Source organism: Scyliorhinus torazame, chromosome 16 (genome assembly GCF_047496885.1).
Source record: "Scyliorhinus torazame isolate Kashiwa2021f chromosome 16, sScyTor2.1, whole genome shotgun sequence".
In the NCBI taxonomy this organism is placed as follows: Eukaryota; Metazoa; Chordata; class Chondrichthyes; order Carcharhiniformes; family Scyliorhinidae; genus Scyliorhinus; species Scyliorhinus torazame.
The window spans coordinates 48,613,060-48,638,152 of NC_092722.1; the positions used below are offsets into that span (position 1 = coordinate 48,613,060).

Consider the following 25,093-nt stretch of genomic DNA (forward strand, 5'->3'; position numbering starts at 1 on the left):
TCATTGAATATTTTTAAGGCAGAGATAGATCGATACTTGACAACAAAGGAATCAAACAATATAGGGGTAGGCAGGACAGTGGTTTGGAAGCCGCAATCAGATCAGTTGTTGGCTTATCGAAAAATGGAGAAGGTTAAAGAGGACAAATGGCCTATTCCTGCTCCTAATTTGTTGTGTCAAATCCAGGAATATCAATGAATATCAATAACCAATCCTCTATGTGTGAGATTATGACATATCTCTAAGAACTATCAAATGCTAAGAGAACTGCACACCTGTAGGGGAGGACAGGATACAAGTGCCTCATCAATAAATTCTCAAAACTATGATACAATCCAATTTTTTATTCACTCAAAACTGATTCACTTACATAGAGTTAAAATATATCATTTCTGTGGTTAGCAAAATACATTTATCAAAGGTGCTACAGCAGAAGTTACTTCTGGCCTACAGGCTGGAGATACAGGTCTACAAGCGCAGGAGTCGTTTTAAATCTTACACATAGCACTAGAAAACCAAAGCCTCTCCAATATATTTTTGAATGAAGTGTTTTGTAAGTCTCTGAAGATATGTTTTCAGATCAAGCTTTTTTTATGAAGTTCATAGGTTTTCATATAAAGCTGTTTTTATAAAGTTCATACATGGAAAAGACTACAACAATGTATTCTCACATAATTATCTTGTTCATCGACTGTTTGCTTTCCCCTTCACCAAGCCCCTAAGGTGCTGACATGTGTTAAGTCACAGAAGAGTAAGGACATTGTATTAAAAACATTCTCTGATCTGAGCTTAGAGTCATAGAGATTTACAGCATGAAAACAGGCCCTTCAGCCCAACTTGTCCATGCTGCCCAGCTTTTACCATTAAGCTAATCCCAATTGTCCGCATTTGGCCCATACCCCTCTATACCCATCTTACTGTCTAAATGATTTTTAAAAGACAAAATTGTACCCACCTCTACTACTGCGTTCCAGACATTTATCACCCTCTGTGTGAAAAGATTGCCCCTATGCACCATTTTGTATCTTTTCCCTCTCACCTTAAACCTATTCTCTCTAGTTTTAGACTCCCCTACCTTTGGGAAAAGGTATTTATTATTTTATAAACCTCTACAAGCTCACCCCTAAGCCTCCGAGTGAAAAAAGTCCCAGTCTATTCAGCCTCTCCTTATAACTCAAACCACCAAGTCCCGGTAGCATTCTAGTGAATCTTTTCTGCACTGTTTCTAGTTTAACAATATCCTTTATATAATAGGGTGACCAGAACTCCCCACAGTATTCCAATTGTGGCCTTACTAATGCCTTGTACAACTTCAGCAAGATGCCCCAACTCCTGTATTCAATGTTCTGACCAATGAAACCAAGCACGCTGAATGCCTTCTTCACCATCCTATCCACCTGTGACTCCATTTTCAAGGAGCTATGAACCTGTACTCCTAGTTCTTTGTTCTATAACTCTCCTCAATACCCTACCATTAACTGAGTAGGTCCTGCCCCGATTTGATCAACCAAAATGCAACACCTCACATTTATCTAAATTAAACTCCATCTGCCATTCATCGGCCCACTGGCCCAATTGATCAAGATCCCGTTGCAATCCTAGATAACCTTCTTCACTGTCCACTATGCCACCAATCTTGGTGTCATCTGCAAACTTACTAACCATGCCTCCTAAATTTTCATCCAAATCATTAATATAAATAACAAATAACATGTGGACCTTCACTGTCATTATCCCGAACTGCTCTTGCGGAAAGGGTGATGAGTTATCTTCTTGGACCACTGGAGTCCCCGTGGGGTGAAGGTGATCCCTTGGCACTGTTCTTTCGGGAGATGCAGGATATTATCCCAGTGACAAATGAGCAGCAGCACAGCCAATTACATTTGGGGAATTTAACAGCTGCATGCAATCCAATCATCGTCCAACTTTCCCAGGCATGCACTTTGCAAGGGTATTCAACGGATGGTGATCAGGGACAGAGATGCTTTTCTGGGTGAGGAGTTAGGAAGAAAGCTGTTAAGACAAAATAAAATATCAACAGTGCCCCTTTAAGAGAGCTTGACAGAAGCTTGCAAGAAATGCAGATGACCTTTTCATTTAATCTACCAAGCAGATAAAATGGGCATCGGTTTTGATATCCTGCTAGTATTAGTGCATGAAGGTATAGATTGATTTAGGTTTACTTCCAGAATCCGGTTGCAGGAGTCAGAGCAGTGTTATAAACACATGGAGCAAAAACAGAATAATCAGCAGGTTTTTTTTTTGCAGAGGAATTTTACGCACATCAATACAGCCCAGTCTGTAACTTATACTCGAACGGCTGTGACAATTGCTGCAGTTTTAAATCTATAACATGACGGCGGAATCAAAAAAGCAATTCAAATCTAGCATTGGCACTGGGACACTAAAGATCAAGTTCACAAGGAAAAACCATGTTGTTAATCAGAAGGAAATTCGAATTCCTTTTGCTGTTGTATTTTTCATTGTCTGTTTCAATGTTATTACTCAATGCTCTTTTGGCCAGCCTCTCACTCTTCAGCCACCAGAAAACTCTGCTGCTCGGATCGTAGCTATCATCAAGTCCCATTCGCCTACCACCCCTGTGGTCTCGGGCCGAAATTTGTCTCTGATTCACGGACGCCACAATTTTTAAAAATCGCATCCTCGTGTGTAAATTTCTATGTGGTCCCATCCCTCCCGATCTTTGTAATCTCGTCCAGTCCTACAATTCTCTGAGAACTCTATCCTCCCCAATCTGGTTTGTTATGCATTCTCAACTCCAGTTGGCAATCAGACTATCAGCTCGGTAGATCCCATGTTCTGGAATTCCCTGCCTTAATATCTGCCTCTCAATCTTTCTCCTCGCCTTTTCGACCAAACGTTTAGCACCCTGCCCAACTTCCTGCTTAGCGCTGTTACAATTTTTTTCTTCTAATTACGCGCCTGTGAAACAGTTTGGAACGTTTTCTACTGTTAACAGCACTATTACCATTCAATTTATTTCAATTATGGTGGCGGCCTACGCTGTGGACTTTACCCCTTCACTTCGCCAGGTTTCCTGATCCAAAAAGAATATGAAGAACGTGCATCTTGCAAATATGCTATCCACATCATTCATTTTCCTGCCAAGGATTTTAGGATAGCACAAGGCACCGCTGTGGTAACAGCATGATGATTCCTAAATGCTTATTTTATTAGATATGTAACAGAAAGCACATTGCCAGCGGATTAAATCCTATTTCTTAAATCCTTCTGAATATACTTGACTCTTTGCTCCAGAACATTTCATAATAAATCCTGCTCTTATTCACTTAATGTAATACAAATAAACCCTGGAAAATCACAATGATATTATCTGCCAATGCTTCATTCCTTTGTGACAATTTTCTCTTCACTATTTTAATGACATTGTTAAAACCATTTAAAATAAATGGGTTAGCACCTCTATTATAATAACATTCACACAATAACACCACTCATAATAGTTTGCAGGTTGAAATGTTTCCACCCCCACTCTCCTTTGTCGTTTTAACCTTCATTCCCACCCCTGGTTTCATCCTTAGAATAGGCAATCTGTTCCATTATTATTGTCTATGGTTGCATCATTTTTTTCTATTGTGGGGATACATTTTTATTACTTATTGAGGTGGGAGGCGCAGGCGCTTGTCCTAAAGTGCAGTCCATTGTATTTGCATCTGACTTGAGGCCACATGAAGTCCCGACATTCTGCGACCAGTGAGCATCGCAAACCATTGGAGTGTTTGGCGGATGACCGGAATAATTTTATTTGGTTTTCTTTTGGGCATGCTCGATCCCCTTAAAAAGGGGAGGCCTGGTCATTTGTTTGTTGTTGTTGTTGATGCCTTTGGAGCGGTCCAATGCCTCCCTGTAGATTATTTTAAAATGGCATAAAGTCGTGGCTAAATTTAGCCATTATACTCACAGCTCGGGTATAGCGTAGACTGGAGGGCAATGCTCCCTCTAGCCCACTCTCAGAGGAATACACTTCGTGTGCAATTGTGAATCTTCATGTTTCACACGAGTCATCAATATGGAATCTCCGAAAGCGACTTGCAAATCAGTAAAGATAAATACGGCCAGCTATGTTTACCGACACTAAGTGATGTGCTGGATTTATACAAGCATTTTCATGGAGGATGCTTCCAGCCAGAGATCGAAACTTTAATTTGAGTTAACCTGGGCTAAGTAGCTTGCTGTGCCACTCAGCCGTCAGTATTTTGCTTTCTGACCTTCAGTTGATTGCTCGACTCGTTCGTTGCACATATCACACACACACACACTTGCTGTGAAGACAGACACAGGTACAGAATTAGGTTATTCGGCCCATCCATCGAGTCTGCTCGGCCATTCATTCATGGCTGATATGTTTCTCATTCCCATTCTCCTTCCTTCTCCCAATAATCCCTGATCCCCTTATTAATCAAGAACCTATCTATCTCTGTCTTAAAGACACTCAGTGATTTGGCCTCCACAGCCTTCTGCGGCATTGAGTTCCACAGATTCACCATCCTCTGGCTGAAGAAATTCCTCCTCATCTCAGTTTTAAAGGTTCATCCCTTTCAGTCGGAAAGGGATGAACCTTTTTAGTGAAGCTTCTTCTTCCAATTCTTCCTTCATAATTTTATTGCTGCTGGCTGACTGGCTAGTCGTCAATTGTTCTTCACCTATATCAAGAGAAATTTAGCTGGCACAGCCCCAAACTGCAAGATTTGCAGTGCTCATGATCATTTCTCACGTGTCACTACCTGCAACTTTCGAGAGATCCAATCGCCCACCCATGGGTTTGGGAACCCTGGACAGAATACAAAGGGATGGATGGAGGTGATGCTTCTGATACTTTTTTGCAGTGAAAGAACTTATGTCCCAAAGCGTGGTACATTGGCGAGACCGTGCAGACGCTGCAACAACGGATGAACGGACATCGTGTGACAATCGCCAGGCAGGAATGTTCCCTTCCAGTCAGGGAACACTTCAGCCGTCAAGGGCATTCAGCCTCTGATCTTCAGATAAGCGTTCTCCAAGGCGGCCTTCAGGACGTGCGACTACGCAGAATCGCCGAGCAGATACTTATAGCCAAATTCCGCACACGAGTAGGGCCTCAACTGGGACCTTGGATTCATGTCGCATTGCATTCACCCCCCATCTGGCCTGGGCTTGCAAAACTCGACCAACTGTCCTGGCTTGAGACAATTCACACCTCTTTAACCTGTAATTATCCCTCTCTCCAGTTGCTCCTCCTGGACCTGGAGACTTAATTACCTCCAAAGACTTGCATTCAAAGTATCGTATTGCATCTTTGACTTTGTCTATATATATGTTTCTGGAACCCACCTCTTCATTCACTTGAGGAAGGAGCAGTGCTCCGAAAGCTAGTGAATCAAAACAAACCCGTTGGACTTTAACCTGGTGTTGTAAGACTTCTTACTCTGCTTCTGATAAGAGCCTTGGTGAGAACTCATTTGGAGAGTCAGGAAGGATTATTGACTTTGGAGGAGGTGCAGTGCAGTGCAGATTCATGTAGGCATATTGAACTAGAAACGTTACATCTATTTTTCTCTTCACATGTACTGCCGAGACTTTCTGAGTTATTTTGCTCACCAACACGTTCTGTCTTTATCTCAGATCTCCAGCATCCGCAATATTTTGCGTTTATTTCACCAAAATGATCCCGGGGCTAAAATAGGTAAACTATGAGACAGTTGGCATAGAATTGGCTTGTATGCTTTTGAGTGTAAAAGATGGAGAGTGATTTAATTGAGGTGTTTAAAATATTGGATTTGATATCATAGATAGAGGGAAACTATTCCCTTTGCTTGTGGGTGCACAATCCAGCTGGGGCACAAGTGTGGGAGGTAGGGTTGAAGCATAAAAGCCAGTGTGGACTGGTTGGGCAGATTGGCCTATTTGCGTGCCATACACCCCATGTTTAACTTATGATGTACCTCAGATCGTTCAATGCATGCGGAGTCCTGATGCTGAAGGGTGCTTTTAAAACAACATTTGAAAATCATTCTTTTTACATTTTAATTCAGGGACATTCACTCTTAAGCAATTTTCAGTTTCTTCCATTTCCAGCTCCACCCAAGAGGAATAACTTCGGTTGAGGAGCAATTTATATCCCATGTTAGCAGGCTGCCATCTTTAAAAGGCTGAGAGCAATCTCGCACTCACTTGGCAGCGATCAGGAAACAACTTCAGTTGTTCCAGCTCCCCAGCCCAAGGATTCGTGCTGAGGGGCAGCACGGTAGCCTTGTGGATAGCACAATTGCTTCACAGCTCCAGGGTCCCATGTTCGATTCTGGCTTGGGTCACTGTCTGTGCGGAGTCTGCACATCCTCCCCGTGTGTGCGTGGGTTTCCTCCGGGTGCTCCGGTTTCCCCCCACAGTCCAAAGATGTGCGGGTTAGGTGGATTGGCCATGATAAATTGCCCTTAGTGTCCAAAATTGCCCTTAGTGTTGGGTGGGGTTACTGGGTTATGGGGATAGGGTGGCGGTGTTGACCTTGGGTAGGGTGCTCTTTCCAAGAGCCGGTGCAGACTCGATGGGCTGAATGGCCTCCTTCTGCTCTGTAAATTCTATGAATTCTGACATCAATTTTTAAGTGCCCTGCCGAAAAGATCAAACTCGATGACGACCAGAAATGTTTTCTTGTTATTTTCAATCAATAAAATGGCATTAGTCTCCCAACACTGTAAAATAAGCACCCGCTTTTGAAGTACTCCCTTCATTTAGAGGAGAACCACCAAAACAGTTGTTCAATCAAATTGATAGTGCATGCGTGCATAATTAAAATGTTAATGATCAGAAACGCTTAGCAACTGGGCCAGTGGACATCTCTATTTATGCTCTGTGTAGTATTTAAGCCTCACTAACTTCAGTCATTAACTGGTGTTACAAGCTCAAGGGGGTGAATTATCTCCTCCTGCTCCTATGGCCCTTGTACCGCTCCTGATTATTCTACGTAGCGGTGTTAATTTAAATGCATATGAAAAGCCTCGGGCTCTTTATGGTCTGAACTGCAGGACTGTACTTCAACACGGTATTCTTCGTATTGCGAGTTGATCTGCAAATATTTCTTAGTGGATTTTTATGGCCCATAGACCCAAGTCAAAGTGGACTGAGGTCGCTTGATATGCCTTACTTTCTCCTGACTGACTGCCCAAAGCACAGGTCCTTCATTTTTCTACAAGATTTTCAAACATGGCACGGATTTTTTTTCTTGACCTCCTATCGGATCGCTTAAGAATATGACAAGACTATTTCCCAGATTACTTTATACATTTTGTCTTATGCTCCCATACCATGATGTGGAGATGCCAGCGTTGGACTGGGGTGAGCACAGTAAGAAGTCTTACAACAGCAGGTTAAAGTCCAACAGGTTTGTTTCGAATCACTAGCTTTCGGAGCACAGCTCCTTCCTCATTCACCTAAGGAATGAGGAAGGAGCTGTGCTCCGAAAGCTAGTGATTCAAAACAAACCTGTTGGACTTTAACCTGGTGTTGTAAGACTTCTTACTGTGCTCCCATACCAGCCTGCTGAGTGCAAGTGATGTTTTTGCATTTATCTCTAAATCATCTGGCAGTGTCGCCGCTCCCTCTCTCTCCTCCTGGAGGTGTGGAAGGAAATAAGAAGCCAAATCCCAGTTAAACGTCAATACTGTCAATCATATGGGTTTACAAATAATAATCTTTATTATTGTCACAAGTAGGCTTACATTAACACTGCAATGAAGTTACTGTGAAAATCCCCATGTCCCCACACTCCAGCACCTGTTTGGGTACACAGAGGGAGATTTTTTTTTAGAATGTTCAATTTACCCAACATCAGGCTTTCGGGAACGAAGCACCCTGAGGAAACCCACGCAGACACGGGGAGAACGTGCAGACTCCGCACAGTGACCCTAGCCGAGAATTGAACCTGGGGATCGAACCTGGGACCCTGGAGCTGTGAAGCAACAGTGCTAACTAGTGTTACCATGCCGCCCTAGAAAAACACTGTGAGCCTGACGTGATTTAAACACGAAACCTTCTGATCTGGAGTCAGACGCACTACCGTTGCGCCACACGCTCAACCATTGGACTTCAGCTTGCTGCTTGGGCTGTGAAGGTTAACCTTTGAGTTGACTTAAATGGTGGGGTCCTAAAATCCACTTTACTCACTATGAACTGAACCACGGGAAATGTCAAAGCTAAAAGCAAATTACTGCAGATGCTGGAATCCGAAATAAAAAACAGCAAATGCTGGACAATTTCAGCAGGCCTGGGAGCATCTGTGGAGAGAGGAGGGAGCTAATGTCTCTAATCTGGATGATTTTTTGTCAAAGATCATGTTGGATAAGAATTGTGCATGGGCTCAGTCAGTTTTTGCTAGCTGAGATTGTCACTATTAATTGAATTTCTCTTGCTGTTGGAAAATCAGGGCAAGTATCCCAATTATAATAAACTTTCATAGAATGTGGGTGTCCCAGGTTACAGCCTGCACTGACAGTCTGTGCGGAGTTTACACATTCTCCCCGTGTCTGCGTGGGTTTTGTCCGGATGCACCAGTTTCCTCCCACAAGTCCTGAAAGACGTGCTGCTGGCTGAACTGGACATTCTGAATTCTCCCTCTGTGTACCCAAACAGACGCCAGAGTATGGAGACCAGGGGATTTTCACAGTAACTTCATTGCAGTATCACTATAAACCTACTTTGAAAATGATAAAGATTATTAGATTATTATAAAACTGAATGGCTCGCTGGGCCATTTCAGAGGGGGCCATGTTGTTGTGGGTCTGGAGTCACATGTTGGCCAGACTTCCCCAAGGACGGCACATTTCTTTCCCTAAAGAGTGTTCGTGAACAGAAGTTTTCCGGCACTCCAGTAGTTTAAGGTGGTCATTACAGAGTCCAGATTTTTTTTTTTTTAAATTCCAGATTTCATTGAATGTAAATCCCACAGCGGTCCTGGTGGAATTTAAGCCCGGTAACAGGTTCTGATAAAGGATCATGATCAACCTGAAGCGTTAACTCGTGTTCACCACACATGCTGCCTGACCAGCATCTTATATACCAAGGACATACTCGTTTTGTCACCCCTTCGCCTGCATAAGCTTGATAGCACTTACAACATTAAAGAAGCTTGCTTTTCATTGCGTTTAACAATTCATTTGAAAAAGTGCTTGTGTTCATAATGAGCCAGAACCCGAATATCCGTATGAACATTAAACTGCAAAAGTGTCAGAACGTCCTATTGACGATCGACCCCAGTTTTAAGGCATTCTTAAAGTAAGAGCTAGAGACGAGGCGAGGAGGCAATTGAAACAGTCTTGCAAACACGCTTCATAATTAACCACAGCTGAAGTCAACAAAGCATACATGAACCAAAACTGGTTAAGTTTTTCGTTGATGGATGTGGGGGCAGTGGTGTGGCGATGGCAATGCACAGCATAATGGGCACCATCATTCTGCCCTCTGCGGTTGCAATGTTTCCATCGTCGCTGTTAAACCGTATTGCAAGGAATGCTACCAGGTTAAAGTGGCCAGAGGGGAAAGTGCAATCAATGGATGAATACCTTCGCGGACAATTGGTACTAAACCTCTTTCCGCGTGTCCGAAAACAAATGTGAAAAGTTTGTACACTGATACTTTGTGGTGGCCGTGTAGCCGAATAAAGGAGACTTGCTTTAAAAAAAATCCTCGGAACATTGCATTACAAAAAAAGAAACAAAAAAATAATTCCCGGCGTTGTGCGAATAGATGCACCGTGGAATATCCAAAACGAACTCACTCAGGGACCTCCATGAACTCTGTCGACCGGGGGGGGTCCCGTTTACCCTGAGGAGTTATACAGCTGAACTATTTTTATTTTAAATCAATTGTGTGTAATAAAATTATTTTTTAAGTGTTTGTAATTGATTTGGTTATTCTTCGCCGTTTGCTTGAACAACTTTGCAATCTTTCCAACACGATCCCCTCTGCCACTGCCTCCACGTTTTACAGCTTGCTGAATTAATCTTCGATTTGTGTGCGGAAGGCACTCGTTTCAATTTCTAGAAATGTTGATGCCGTTCTGATTTTCAAGAGTTCGATTTTTCCAGGCGCCACCCTTCGCATCGGTGCAGCCCTCCCTCATGCCCAAAACCGTGCAAGAAACGGAAGAGCTGTGGGGAGATTAATAAATAGTAAGACCGCACCAACCTGATGAAATGCACGGGGTCGCCCGTCAGCACAGAACACCAGTTAACAGACTGCTTCACTCTTGCAGCCGGGAGTCGGCTGCTCTTTGCAAGCAGAAGGCAGGCGTCATGAAGTCAAACAAACAGCCACCCGCCCGACGAGAGGCGGGTGGAGTGGAGTGAAGAGTGGTCGCCCGGCTGCTCGAAGCGAGAGTTTACCTTTTTTGTGGCGGAGATTTGGTGCGCCCCGCTAACCAAAACAAAAAGCGCCAGGGCTGCGAGGTACATTTTTTTTGTTTAAAGCTCGGGCTGCTGGCTCCGCGTTACAAATACGGCAGCTCGAGACCCCCCAGCTCGGGCTGCTGGCTCCGCGTTACAAACACGGCAGCTCGAGGATTTCCCCCCCCCCATTTCTGACAGTTAGAACCGTTGGGCTTGCGCGCGGATCCAAACAGAACTCTTATCCCGGGCTCGAGCTCCGGGCTGCCCGTCAGTCTCCCGCTCGAACTGTCACTGAAGCGCGAGCTCCAGGTGCTCCTCAGAAGCTCCCCACCCCAAGATTAAATCTCATTAACTTTTAACATCTCCTAAAGTAGACGCACCTCCGTGCATTTTTGAGAACCCGCTTACTTATTTATCATTTGACCATCTTTTTCATTGAAGATTGTCCCCATTGCTGCATCACGTGCGAGCGAGGAAAACGCATTCGAATTGGTAAGATTATTTTAGTGTATAATCTTGTGGACAAGAGCGTGTATGCATGGAAATAGATTCGTTTTGCTGAGGGGGTTAACTGATTTATGTCCCAATTTAGTCCGCGGAGGTGACAACTGTTTATGTATTTAATCTTGATGTTTTAATACAAGATTAACGCTGTTCCTTTCCCTTCTCAAAAGTATGTATTATGGGAAAATGCATACCTGTCCTTAACCAGTCTACAATTTATTGATGCTCAGTGATTATTTTGATTTGTTGAGTATCTAAAATAAGCTACTGGGTTTTCATTTGACGATGTGTACTTTCCTTTCGTTTTAGTAGAATACCACTGTTGATCGAGTAGACAACATGATCTTCTTTAATATACATACACACAAACAAGTAAATTGCATCTTGCTCAAATCGCCTCGTGTAAATGGTTTAAACTATCATTGTGCCTTGAGTGCAAGTTTTGGGAATTCCAGGTGAGCAGTTACAGTATTTGTACAGAAGGATAGGAGCAAAAGGTTTAAGACTGATTGATTCCCTTTTGGTGGGATTTTATTGGCCTTTGGCTCATAGTTTATGCTACTGATGGTGTAAATTTACAGAATTAAGGTTGCGTTATTAAATTTGCCCATAATTTAATCTCTCAACCACAACTTGTGTTTATGAAGTGCTTTTAATGTAATAAAATGTCCCAAGGTACTTCACAGAAGCATTAGAAAACAAAATTTCACTCCGTGCCACATAAGTAGAAAATAACGCAGATTTACATAAATAAAATTGGACAAAGAGGTAGGTTCTTCGGAGAGTGTTAAAGGGGGTGGGGAAAGGTTTAGGCAATGGATTCTAGAGTTTAGCACTGTGGCTGCTGACAGCAGAGCCGCGCGCGGAAAGTGGAGCAATTAAAATCTGGGATGCTCAAAAAACCAAAATTAGAGGAGCACATAGATCCTGCAGGGTTGTAGGGCTGAAGGAATTGGAGAGAAGGAGATGTAGGTAAGGTAATGTGCTGGGGGTGGCAACTACATTGGTTTCAAGTTATGTGGTAAAATTAGTGTTGGAATTAGAAGCTTTATTTCTTTTTTACTCTTCAGCTTCTAACAAATTGCTTCATTGGATGATTAATATCTGATGGAACTATATTGAAACCTGGAGCTGTAATGGCAGGATGTCTTGAGATTAAATCATGAGTCAAGGAGTCTGCACCTTTAAATCTGTACAAGATACTCTTTGGGTCTGAGTCAGTTGCTGAGGTTGGTGCTGGAGGATGTTTTCCAGAAGTATTGTGAATCAGTTCATTGAAGATGTCTTGATATATTCATTTGGGTGTTTTTCCTTTTTTAGTTTTTCTTCCATCTCTTTTTCTGCCTTCCCCTCCCTAAAGGAGCAGACAATTTATTCAGACCCTGGCAGCTTGAAGTGGCCATTTTTCATGTGTATCTTTTCGTGTTTGTCGACTGCCTATTTAACCATGAATAGCATAATGACTAAGCTTGATCCTATCCTCACTCAATGTGCACGTCTCTGGATTTGTTATGGGCCAGTGTTTAGAGAACCCCAAATTGTATCATGGAGTTCACCTGACCCACAACTTTTAATAGATTGTGGTATGGGGAGCACACAGCCCACTCTACAGGTGTGGTACAGCAGAATTGGAAAAGTATTTCTTAAAGCAAAACAATGTTTATTCTACGAATTCAAGTTAACCTTTTTAAAACATACAGTGAACATCTTAGCAACCATTAATTCTAATACAACCCCCAAAGACTACAACACTAAGTAAACCTTTAAGCTTTCCTTTTTAACATACATAGAATTTACAGTGCAGAAGGAGGCCATTCGGCCCATTGAGACTGCACCGGCTCTTGGAAATTGCACCCTACCCAAGGTCAATGCCTCCACCCGATCCCCATAACCCAGTAACCCCACCCAACACTAAGGGCAATTTTGGACACTAAGGGCAATTTATCATGGCCAATCCACCTAACCTGCACATCTTTGGACTGTGGGAGGAAACCGGAGCACCCGGAGGAAACCCACGCACACACAGGGAGGATGTGCAGACTCCGCACAGACAGTGACCCAAGCCGGAATCGAACTTGGGACCCTGGAGCTGTGAAGCAATTATGCTATCTACAATGCTACCGTGCTGTCCCAATGCCCAACATCCATACGACTTAAAAACAAAACCTTTATCAGAAGCATATCAGGTTAAAATCACTACTGAAAACATTTATAATTCTGAATTCACGAAATGATCAAAAGATAGTCTTTTGATGGCAGAGAGAACAGCAGTACACCTGCTTGGTCTGGCTTCAGCTCCAACACTGAAAACAAAACTAAAACATACCCTGCAGCCTGCTCAAAAACGAAAGTAAAAAGCTGATAGACAGCCCAGCTCCACCCACTCTCTGACATCACTGCAGTAGTAAACACCCACTTCTTAAAGTAACTCTCACTACAGATATTTATATTCACACCCATTTATAAACACCCATTTCTTAAAGGTACTCTCACATGACACCTCCCCCAAGAAAAAAAGATAACCAATCAACTTCAAGATGGTTTCACTTTTCACCTTTTCACTATCCTTTAAGAAATACACACAGTATCGGAGGTGGCAGTCGTTCGTCAACTTTCTTGGGGAAATTTAATTTAAAATGTCGGCAGTAGCAGCTTTCCGAGGGGGAGGAAGGGGGGTAAGTGTTGTGTTTTGTTTGTTTTTTGTTATTCCCGATGGTCTGCAAAGACAAATCCGTTCGGGGAATTATCTATTTTTGCACTATTAATGGTTAACGCTGATTGTTCTTTTCCTGTTTTTGTTCTAAAATTTTATAAATACTCCAATAAAAATATTAAAAGATAAAATAAAAATACATCCAGTAAATATACTTTTTCGTTTAAAAAAAACAATACGCGCAAACAGGTATAATAAATATAGTCCATTTTATTTTTCGTTCTTCTTCCTCCAACTGAAATCCTTCACAATTGACAGTCTCTTTGAACAAGAAGGTCTCTGCACGATCCGTCCATTTCTCTACGCCTCGGCATTTCTCTTTAAAGCCAGATACTTTAGTTCAATCTGATCACAATGTCCCTTGCAATTCTCCAACACAGGAGCATTGGTTATCACAGATTTCAGGCAGTCAAATGCATGTTGAAAGTCCGCTGAGTGGAGCAATCACGCTACAAAACCTTTGCACAAATGTTCATCAAATCCACTCATGCCAAGAAATCACATTATTTTTCTTTGTCTTGAGGGTATCGGAAACTCCTCAATAACTGTTGATATCACATCCCGTGTGACCATTCGACCCTGTCCGATTGTATGGCCAAGGAAAGTGACTTGGGCTTTTCCAAATTCACTTTTGGCTAGACTTATCACCAAACCCGCCTCCTGAAGTCGATCGAATAACTCCCATCAGATATTTCAAATGTTCTGTCCATGTCTGGCTGCAAATTACCAGATGGTCGATGTATACCGCACAATTGGGTAATCCTGAAACAACTTTGTTAGTTAACCGTTGAAATGTGGCTGGGGCATTTTTCATGCCAAATGGCATAACTTTGAATTGGTATATACCATCTGGAGTCACAAAAGCTGAAATCTCCTTCGCCCTTTCGGATAAAGGTACCTGCCAGTCACCTTCAAGTAAATCCAGTTTGGAAATAAAAGCTGATTGTCCCACTTTCTCAATTGAATCCTCCAAACGTGGGATAGGATAAGAGTCCGCTCTTGTAACTGCATTAACCTTTCTATAGTCCACACACAACTGTTGGGTACCGCCTGGTTTAGGTACCATCACTATGGGTGAGCTCCTTTGGCTGCAACCCACTTCAATTATGCCATTTTTAAGCATACTCTCAATAGGGGCTGTTTAGCACAGGGCTAAATCGCTGGCTTTGAAAGCAGACCAAGGCAGGCCAGCAGCACGGTTCAATTCCCGTAACAGCCTCCCCGAACAGGCGCCGGAATGTGGCGACTAGGGGCTTTTCACAGTAACTTCATTGAAGTCTACTTGTGACAATAAGCGATTTTCATTTCATTTCATCTCTTTGTTAACCTGTGCCAATTTTAAAGGGTTAAGTCGATCTGGATGTTGTTTGATTGGAACAGCATTTCCCACATCTACACATGTATAGCCATTTTAGTACTTCCCAATTTATCTCCACAAACTTGCCCATATGATATCAATAACTCTTTCAGGTCAGTTCGTTTTTCCTCTGGAAGGTAACTCAACAATTTATCCCAATTTTTAAGAACATCCTCATTTTCCAATTTAATTTGAGGTATGTCAAATTCACAGTCATCTGGATTTGGTTCGTCACTTTGAGTTAGAATCATTAAAACCTCCTTTTTCTCTCCTTCCCTTTCAACGTACCTTTTAAGCACATTCATATGACACACTCGGTGAGTCTTCCTTCTATCTGATGTTTTTACCGCATAATTCACCTCACTTAATTTCCTTTCAATCTGATAAGGTCCACAAAATCTAGCTTTTAAAGGTTCACCTACCACTGGTAACAATACTAAAACTTTATCTCCACTGGCAAAACTACAAACTTTGGATTTCTTGTCCACTACCCGTTTCATCACATGTTGTGCAATTTTTTAATGTTGTCATGACTTCCGGTTGCGGCTATGCAGAGCTAGGTCGCACGTTCGGCAGCTCCCGCTTGGAACAGAGTTTTGGGCTCTTTTCAGGGCCCCCAATGGCATTTTATTCGACATTTCCCGGTGTGGGAAGAAGATTGCAACATTCCCCTGACAGTGTATGGCTTGGACCAGGAGCGGGGCGACTAAAAAGGTGGTGGTGAACCCAAAGAAAGTGCGAGGGAAGAAGAGCAAAATGGCGGCGGGCGGGGACCAGGCAGCGTGGATGCAGTGGGCGCAGGAGCAGCGGGAGGTTATCCAGTACTGCTTCAGGGAGCTCAAAGCGGACCTGCTGGAGCCGATGAAGGCTTCTATCGATAAGCTGCTGGAGTCCCAGGCGGCCCGGGGGTGGCGATCCGCGAGGTCCGTCAAAAGCTCTCCGATAACGAGGACGAGATCTTGGTCCTTGCGATAAAGGTGGAGGCGCATGAGGTGCTCCACAAGAAATGGCAGGAACGGTTCGACGAGATGGAGAATCGGTCGAAGCGGAAAAATCTGCGGATTCTTGGCCTCCAGGAGGGGCTGGAGGGGTCGGACGTGGGGGCCTATTTGGTCATGTTAAACTCGCTGATGGGAGCGGGGTCCTTCCAGGGGCCCCTGGAGCTGAAAGGGTCCCATAGAGTGCTGGCGAGGAGGCCCAGGGGCTAACGAGCCGCCGCGGGCGGTGCTGGTGCGGTTTCATCGGTTCGCTGATCGGGAGCGCATGCTCAGATGGGCCAAGAAAGAGAGGAGCAGCAGCCTTTCCCACATCTACATCATGTATAGCCATTTTAGTACTTCCCAATTTATCTACACAAACTGCCCATGTGATATCAATAACTCTTTCAGGTCAGTCCTTTTTTTCCTGTGGATGGTAACTCAACAATTTATCCCAATTTTTAAGAACATCCTCATTTTCCAATGTAATTTGAGGTATGTCAAATTCACAGTCATCTGGATTTGGTTTGTCACTTTGAGTTAGCATCATTAAAACCTCCTTTTTCTCTCCTTCCCTTTCCAAGTACCTTTTAAGCATATTCACATGACACACTCGGTGAGTCTTCCTTCTATCTGGTGTTTTACCACATAATTCACCTCCACTTAATTTCCTTTCAATCTGATAAGGTCCACAAAACCTAGCTTTTAAAGGTTCACCTACCACTGGTAGCAATCCTAAAACTTTATCTCCAATGGCAAAACTACCAACTTTGGATTTCTTGTCCGCTACCTGTTTCATCACATTTTGTGCAGCTTTTAAATGTTGTCTAGCCAATTCACCTGCTCTATTTAATCGTTCCCTAAAATTTGACACGTAATTCAATACACGTAATTCAATAATGTATTTTCCAATTTCTAACTCACCAATTTTTTCTTAATCAATTTAAGTGGTCCTCTTACCTCATGACCAAAAATTAGTTCAAAAGGACTGAATTTGCTGGACTCATTAGGTGCATTCCTAATTACAAACAGTACAAATGGAATTCTTTTATCCCAATCCTCTGGATAATCGTGACAATAAGTCCTCAACATTGTCTTTAATGACTGATGCCACCTTTCTAACACTCCTTGCAATTCTGAATGGTACGCAGTTGATGTAAATTATTTTATTCCTAAGCTAGCCATAACTTCTTTGAATAACCTTGAGGTAAAATTCGATCCTTGATCCGATTTGTATTTCTGTGGGTAGTCCATATCGAGTAAAGAATTTAAGTAACTCCTCCACAAACATTTTAGCTGTAGTATTACGTACTGGAATGGCCCCTGGAAACCTAGTAGAAACATCCATTATCGTCAAAAGATATTGATTCCCACTTTTTGTTTCAGGAAGCGATCCTACGCAATCAATTAGGATCCTTGTAAAAGTTCCTCAAATGCTGGTATGGGTATTAAGGGCGCTAGTTTCATCACTGCTTGCGGTTTCCCTATCACTTGACATGTGTGACATGATTGACAACATTTAACTACATCTTTATGTAGTCCAGGCCAATAAAAATGTTTCTGGATTTTAGCTTGAGTTTTCCTTATTCCCAAATGACCTCCCACTGGTACCTCATGTGCAACTCTCAACACCTCCTTTCTATACCCTACCGGCAATACTACTTGATGAATTTCTGCCGACTTTTCATCCGCCTGCATATGTATAGGTCTTCATTTTCTCATCAAGCCATCACTTTTGCGGTAATAACACTCTGGTATCCACTTAGGTTCCTCTTCCGTGTATGCTTTCTGATACATCCGTTTTATTTCTATATCTTTTTGTGGTAACTCCGCCAATTTTCCTGAACTAAAAATATCCGCCTCATCCTCCACCTGTTCTTGTTATTTTTCAACCATCTGATCAAAAATCGTTTCTGATAATTGCACTTCAACGTCATCTTCACTCTCTTTGATTTCTCCTCTTTTTACCTGTGACTTTGCGACCTTGTTACTACACAATCCGGAAAAATCCCAGGATATTCGTCCTTCAACACTTCAGTTGTCTGATTTTCCACTAGCTTTTCAACCACAGTAAGCATCACTCCCACCTGCAATCCAGCTATATCATTACCCAAGATAAACCGTATTCCTGGACAAGATAGTTTCTCTATTACTCCTACTACCACTTCACCACTCTTCACTGGACTTTTCAACATTACCTTCTATAATGGAACACTACTCCTCTCACCCTGAATTCCACATATTACCACCTTTTCTGGCAACATTCTTCCCAGACTACATAACTCCTCATCTCTTACCATTAAGGATTGACTAGCTCCCGTATCTCTTAAAATTGTGACTTCTTTACCTACTCCTCTTGAAACACATGAGTAAACTTTGCCCACACAAGTAAATTCTTGAAAGAGATCTGGCACCTTCTTATCAATCACCTCTTGATGAGGCTGTACAATATTTTGCACCTCACTTAGGCTTTCCTTTACCACTCTAACAAACCCCACTGTATTATCCTGTTTTACCACATCAGTTTTCCCAGTGCTTTTCTTCAACCACCAACACTAACTGTACATGGCCTAGTTTATTACAGTGAAAACATTTGAAACTTTTCATTTCTTTTCCACCCTCCTGGATTTATTTTTTAATCTAAGGTACACTCTACTTATTATCTCACATCAGATCACCTTTACCACTTGAGTATTTCTCATGTCTGCAGTTTCTAACCCTCACAGGCTGAAATTGATGTCGGACACCAAGCTTTGATTTAATTCTTTCTCATGTTCAAGTTGCATGATCTGTAACTGAATTTTTGCCATTTTCAATGAGTCAAACTGTATCTCAGGCAAGTTTAAATGCTTAGCCACCGCCTTAATGACCTCATCTTTTCGCATTTTGTCAGGAAATGTTGACTGCAATGTTCTTGCCAAATCTAACAGTCTGCTGTCTCTGTCCATAAGGTACTGGGTGTGACCGTCTCCACCCACAAAAACTTCAGAGCCTCTGAAAGAGCCATTGTCCACAACACACTCCCCACTTAAACTAAAATACCACACCTGAAAAGCAACCACAATATGCTCACCCCTCACTGTCTTTAAGTTCACTTAGCCAATCCAATAGATAGACTTTAATCCCCCTCGAGCCCCCAATTTGTTATGGGCCAGGGTTTAGAGAACCCCAAAGTGTATCATAGAGTTCACCTGACCCATAACTTTTAATAGATTGTGGTATTGGGAGCACACGGCCCACACTACAGGTGTGGTACAGCAAAAATGGAAAAGTATTTTAAAAAACAAAACAATGTTTATTCTATGAACTCAAGTTAACCTTTTTAAAACATACAGCGAACATCTCAGCAACCATTAATTCAAATACAACCCCCAAAGACTACATTAAGTAAATTTTTAAACTTTCCTTTTTAACATCCATACTGTCATGTGAGAGTACCCTTTAAGAAATGAGTGTTTAAGAACTGTACGTTTAAGAAATGGAGCTGCTGATACTGGAGTGATGTCAAGAGTGGGTGGAGCTCAGCTCTACTTCTGCTTTTTAGTTTCAGTTTGAGAAAGAGCTTGGATGTGTCTGTTTTTCAGTGAGCTGAATCTGAAGTTAAAAGTGAGCTGCTCTGCTGTTGATCTCTGCCATCCAAAGAATATGGATCATTTGGTGAATTCAGAAGAATTATAAATGTTTTCAGTCTTGAATGTAAACCCTAATGTGCTCCTGTTTGAAGGTTTGTTTGGATGTTAAAAGGACAGCGTACAGATTACTTCGTGTTGTATTCTTTGGGGGGTGTATTTGATTTACTGGTTGCGAAAATATTCACTGTTTGTTTTAAAAAGGTTAACTTGAGTACATAGAATAAACATTGTTTTTTTAAAAAAAACACTGGTCCAAATTCCGTATTTGGGAATACGGAAAACTCAAGCTAAAATACAAAAACATTTTTATTGGCCTGGACTACATAAAGATGTAGTTAAATTTTGTCAATCATGTCACACGTGTCAAGTGATAGGGACACCTCAAGCAGTGATAAAACCAGCGCCCTTAATACACATTCTGGCATTTGAGGAACCTTTTACACGGGTCCTAATTGATTGCCTAGTACCGCTTCCTAACACAAAAAGTGGGAATCAATATCTTTTGATGATAATGGATGTGTCTACTAGGTTTCCAGAGGCCATTCCAGTACGTAATATTACAGCTAAAAAGATTGTGGAGGAGTTACTTAAATTCTTTACTAGATATGGACTACCCGCAGAAATACAATCTGATCAAGGATCAAATTTTACCTCCAGGCAAAGAAGTTATGGATAGCTTAGGAATAAAACAATTTAAATCAACTGAGTACCATCCAGACTTGCATGGAGTGTTAGAAAGGTGGCATCAGACATTAAAGACCATGTTGAGGGCTTATTGTCAAGATTATCCAGAGGATTGGAATAATGGAATTCCATTCGTACTGTTTGCAATTAGGGATGCTCCTAATGAGTCAACCAAATTTAGTCCTTTTGAACTAATTTTTGGTCATGAGGTAAAAGGACCACTTAAATTGATTAAGGAAAAATTTGCGAGTGAGAAATCAGAAATTACATTATTGGATTACGTGTCAAATTTTCGGGAACGATTGAATAGAGCAGGTGAATTGGCTGGACAACATTTCAAAGTTGCACAAAATGTGATGAAACGGGTAGAGGACAAGAAATCCAAAGTTTCTAGTTTTTCCAGTGGAGATAAAGTTTTAGTGTTGTTACCAGTGGTAGGTGAATCTTTTAAAGCAAGGTTTTGTGGACCTTCAGATTGAAAGGACATTAAGTGAGGGGAATTATGTGGCACAAACACCAGACAGAAGGAAGACTCACCGAGAATGTCATGTGAATATGCTTTAAAGGCACTTTGAAAGGGAAGGAGAGAAAAAGGAGGTTTTAATGATGCTAACTCAAAGTGACGAACCAAATCCAGATGACTGTGAATTTGACATACCTCAAATTAAATTGGAAAACGAGGATGTTCTTAAAAAGGCGAAGGAGATTTCAGCTTTTGTGACTCCAGATGGTATAGACCAATTCAAAGTTCTGCCATTTGGCATGAAAAGCGCACCAGCCATATTTCAGTGGTTAACTAACAAATTTGTTTCAGGATTACCCAATTCTGCGATTTACATCGACTTCAGGAGGCGGGTTTGGTGATAAACCTAGCCAAAAGTGAATTTGGAAAGGCCCAAGTCACTTTCCTTGAGGAGCTTCCGATACCCTCGACGAAGGGAAATAATGCGATTTCTTGGCATGAGTAGACTTGCTCGAACATTTGCGCAAATGTTTTGTCGCGTGACTGCTCCACTGATGGACTTGCAGAAGAAACGTCGAAAGTTTCAGTGGACAGCGGACTTTCAACAGGCATTTGACTGTCTGAAAGCTGTGATAACCAATGCTCCTGTGTTGGAGAATTACAAGGGACACTGTGATCAGATTGAACTAAAGTATCTGACTTGAAAGAGAAATGCTGATGCGTAGAGAAATGGACGGATCGTGCAGAGACCTTCTTGTTCAAAGAGACTGTCAATTGAGAAGGATTTCAGTTGGAGGAAAAAGAACGAAAAAAAAAAAGGTCTATTATTATACCGGTTTGCGTGTATTGATTTTTGAAACGAAAATGTATATTGACTGTGTGCATTTCTTAAAGGATAGTGAAAAGGTGAAAAATGAAACCATCTTGAAGTTGATGGGTTTTTTTTTCTTATGGGGAGATGTCATGTGAGAGTACCTTTAAGAAATGGGTGTGTATATAAATATCTGTAGTGTGAGAGTACCTTTAAGAAATGGGTGTTTGTAAATGGGCGTGTATATAAATATCTGTAGTGAGAGTTACTTTAAGAAGTGGGTGTTTACTACTGCAGTGATGTCAGAGAGTGGGTGGAGCTGGGCTGTCTGTCAGCTTTTTACTTTCGTTTTTGAGCAGGCTGCAGGGTGTGTTTTAGTTTCGTTTTCGGTGTTGGAGCCAGACCAAGCAGGTGTACTGCTGTTCTCTCTGCCATGAAAAGACTATCTCTTGATCATTTTGTGAATTCAGAATTATAAATGTTTTCACTAGTGACTTTAACCCGATGGGCTTCTGATAAAGGTTTTGGTTTTAAGTCATATGGATGTTAAAAAGGAAAGCTTAAAGGTTTACTTAGTGCTGTAGTCTGTGGGGTGTTGTTCACTGTATGTTTTTAAAAAGTTAACTTGAGTTCATAGAATAAACATTGTTTTGCTTTAAAAAATACTTTTCCATTTCTGCTGTACCACACCTGCAGAGTGGGCTTTGTGTTCCCCATACCACAATCGATTCAAAGTTGTGGGTCAGGTGAATTCCATGATACACTTTGGGGTTCTCTAAAACCCTGGCCCATAACAATTAGAATACGAAATATATGCTCTCCAGAGGAAAGTTTTGATTGATAGCTCAGACCCTTTGATCTCTGCTGTCAATATCACAGTGTTTGCTACACAAAATAAGTGGTTTTAAGTGTTTGTGATTTTCAGAACTTTAAAGAGCCTGAACGATTGACACATTTAGCTTGTAATCCGTACTTCTTTCAAACATGGGGGAAAGTTCCTGATGAATTTTTAAAAATCTTTTTACACACAACAATACCCAGGTTCGTCGGTTCTAGAAAGTGTAAAGTGGGTCAGTAGGCATTGAAGTACCATATCTTGCCATCGGGCGATGAGGGCCATAGCGGGTGAGTGGAAGGGCAGAACTTGGCCCGGGGTTTGAGCGAACAAAGGGAGTGGGTGGAAGGGAAGAACCTGGCACAGAGGGCATGAGGGGACATAGGGTTGATGGGTGGAAGGGCAGTGCTGGGCATAGGGGACATAGTGGTGGGTGGAGGTATGAGGGGGTATGAATGGGTGTTTGGAGGTTCCGCAATGGTGTGCCTTTATGTTATTTTAGCTAGGACATATGCTATTTTAGCTAGGACGAAGTCCCATGAACCAAGGTGGGCCTTTTAAACAGCCTGGGCCCGGTGGGTGCCTCCACACTTCTTCCCAGATCAGCTGGCCTAACTCCAGCCTGCACTTGTTCCCAGCAATGAAGACCCCGCATTTGAGGGCACGTTTCCCCCCCCAGCTGCAAATTTCTCCTTGCTTTCCCTCCCCGTCTCGAGGATGTAAATCCTGGTTCCAATGCTAATTGGTGGAGACCTTCCTCTCCTCCCCCCACTTTCCTGTCCCCACCCCCTTTGCCAGCGCCAATCTCCTGACCTCAATGAGACCCCAGACTTAACTGAGTGTCTAGACTTAGTCAGTGACTCCTCTTCAGTACTGCATACATTCCCATCATTGGCCATTGCACCTGGTGGCATTGCTGATATTTTTCTTTTAGCGTAAATGATCACATTTTATTGAAATTGGGCAATGCTATTTGCAATTACAATTAGTTCAGCTGCCCACAATCCAGAGATGCAAATACAATTAGTTCAGCTGCCCACAATCAGAGATGGCAATTTTCTTGCTGGTTTTGCCACTTTGGCTTCCATATTTTTCCATTTTCTTCACAATATCCACCCCGTCTATCACTTTGCCAAACACAACATGTTTTCCAGCCAACCATGCAGTTTTCACGGTGCAGAGAAAGAACTGGGATCCATTTGTATTTGGCCCAGCATTAGCCATGGACAGGATACCAGGTCCTGTGTGCGTCAGTTTGAAATTCTCATCCTTAAACTTTTCACCGTAGATGGACTTCCCACAAGTGCCATTGTGCTTGGTGAAGTCACCACCCTGGCACATGAAATCAGGAATGACTCTGTGGAATATCGAGCCCTTGTAACCAAACCCCTTCTCACCAGTGCACAATGCACAGAAATTTTCTGCAGTTTTTGGAACCACATCGGCGTGGAGCTCCATCACGATCCGGCCCAGGGGTTCACCGCCCGCAGAAACGTCCATGAAAACGCGGGGATTCGGAGCAGCCATCCTGATTGCTGAATAACGCGAAAGGATCTTTGTCTGTGTGCCGAGGGCGTGGGGGATCTTTGCAGCAATCGTGGCATTGCTGATATGAGAGCCACCAGCCATTTGAGGATCCAGCAGCTCTTGGAAGTAAAACCACTTTTTTTGGGGTGGATGTCCACTTCAAGCCAATTAAAGGCCCCATAACCATTAAATAACATTATTCAAGCTGTGCAAGAGCATGTGGGCTTGCCCCCAACTTATACACCCCTGTGCAAAATTGAATCGCTGTAGAGGAACAGGGGGATCTTTGAGTGTACGTCCACAGTTCTCTCTAGATAGCAGGAGAGTTAGAAGTGGAGTTAGAAGCGATTAAGAAGTCAATTGAGTTACTTTTCCTTTTTATGAGGCGTAGAATACACAAGCAGGGAGGTTATGCGAGAACTGTATAAAAACACCAGATAGAGCACAGCTCGAGTATTTTCCTAGTTCTGGTCATTGCATTACAAGAAGGATGTGGTTGCTATAGAAAGGGTTTGGAGGATGGAATTTTGCCAGACATTGAACATTTTCTGAGGTGAATAAAGGTTACATAGACTGTGATTGCTTTCTTGGAACAGAGGAAGCCGAGGGGAGATTTAATTGAGGTATATGGAATTATAATAGGACTAGATAGAGTAAATAGGAAATACCTATTCCCCTTTGCAATGAAGTCAATAATCAAGGGGTATAGATTTAAAATTTGTAGAAGGATTTAAGGGTAATTGTGGAGAAGTCTGTATTGCAATTAAAAACTTAGCTAATCACCTGAAATGCTGTAACCTCCAAAGCTGTGGGATTAGGTGCACAAATAATTGGGAGAGAGATAGTGCTAAAGTAAGAAATAGTAAGGTATTAGCTACCAGGTGCAGTCAAAATAAGAGGAAATGCAGTAAAGGCCTAAATTGGGTATACTGTGCACGTATGTGAGTGCACAGAATAGTATAAGGTTGGTGGTGCAGGCACAACTAGTCATTTAAGAATAAAACCCCCCAAAAAAATCTGGAATTAAAAAGTCTAATGATGACCATGAAACCATTGTCGTAAAAACCCATCTTGGTTTACTAATGTCCTTTATGGAAGGAAATCTGCCATCTACACCTGGTCTGGCCTACACGCGACTCCAGATCCACAGACTCTTAAAATGCCACTCAGTTCAAGGGCAATGAGAGGTA

General features: G+C 42.3%; 2 protein-coding genes and 1 long non-coding RNA gene across 6 annotated transcripts in view; 1 reads left to right on the plus strand and 2 right to left on the minus strand.

Annotated features, from left to right (window-relative positions):
* Positions 1-324: 324 nt before the first annotated feature.
* Positions 325-10,292, minus strand: LOC140392810 (uncharacterized). Its single transcript, XR_011935432.1, has 2 exons — positions 10,201-10,292; positions 325-2,013 (listed from the first exon to the last, which is right to left on the minus strand). It is a non-coding gene; the product is annotated as an uncharacterized lncRNA (long non-coding RNA).
* disp3 (dispatched RND transporter family member 3) overlaps positions 10,245-25,093 on the plus strand; it is an 876,012-nt gene continuing 861,163 nt past the window's right edge. For 2 of the 4 annotated variants that reach the window (XM_072478462.1, XM_072478463.1), the window contains exon 1: positions 10,245-10,460. The gene's annotated coding sequence lies outside the window, so the exon portion shown is untranslated. Of the gene's footprint in view, positions 10,893-25,093 lie in introns of all 4 variants that reach the window. The other 2 variants (XM_072478460.1, XM_072478461.1) reach the window with 2 other exon arrangements.
* Positions 23,332-23,926, minus strand: ppiaa (peptidylprolyl isomerase Aa (cyclophilin A)). Its single transcript, XM_072478458.1, has one exon. It carries the CDS (start codon positions 23,901-23,903, stop codon positions 23,400-23,402), a length of 504 nt encoding a protein of 167 aa, XP_072334559.1. The 5' UTR covers positions 23,904-23,926; the 3' UTR covers positions 23,332-23,399.

Excerpts from the sequence above, each read along its gene's own strand:
- ppiaa (XM_072478458.1), bottom strand. The coding sequence starts at position 23,903 with ATGGCTGCTCCGAATCCCCGCGTTTTCATGGACGTTTCTGCGGGCGGT.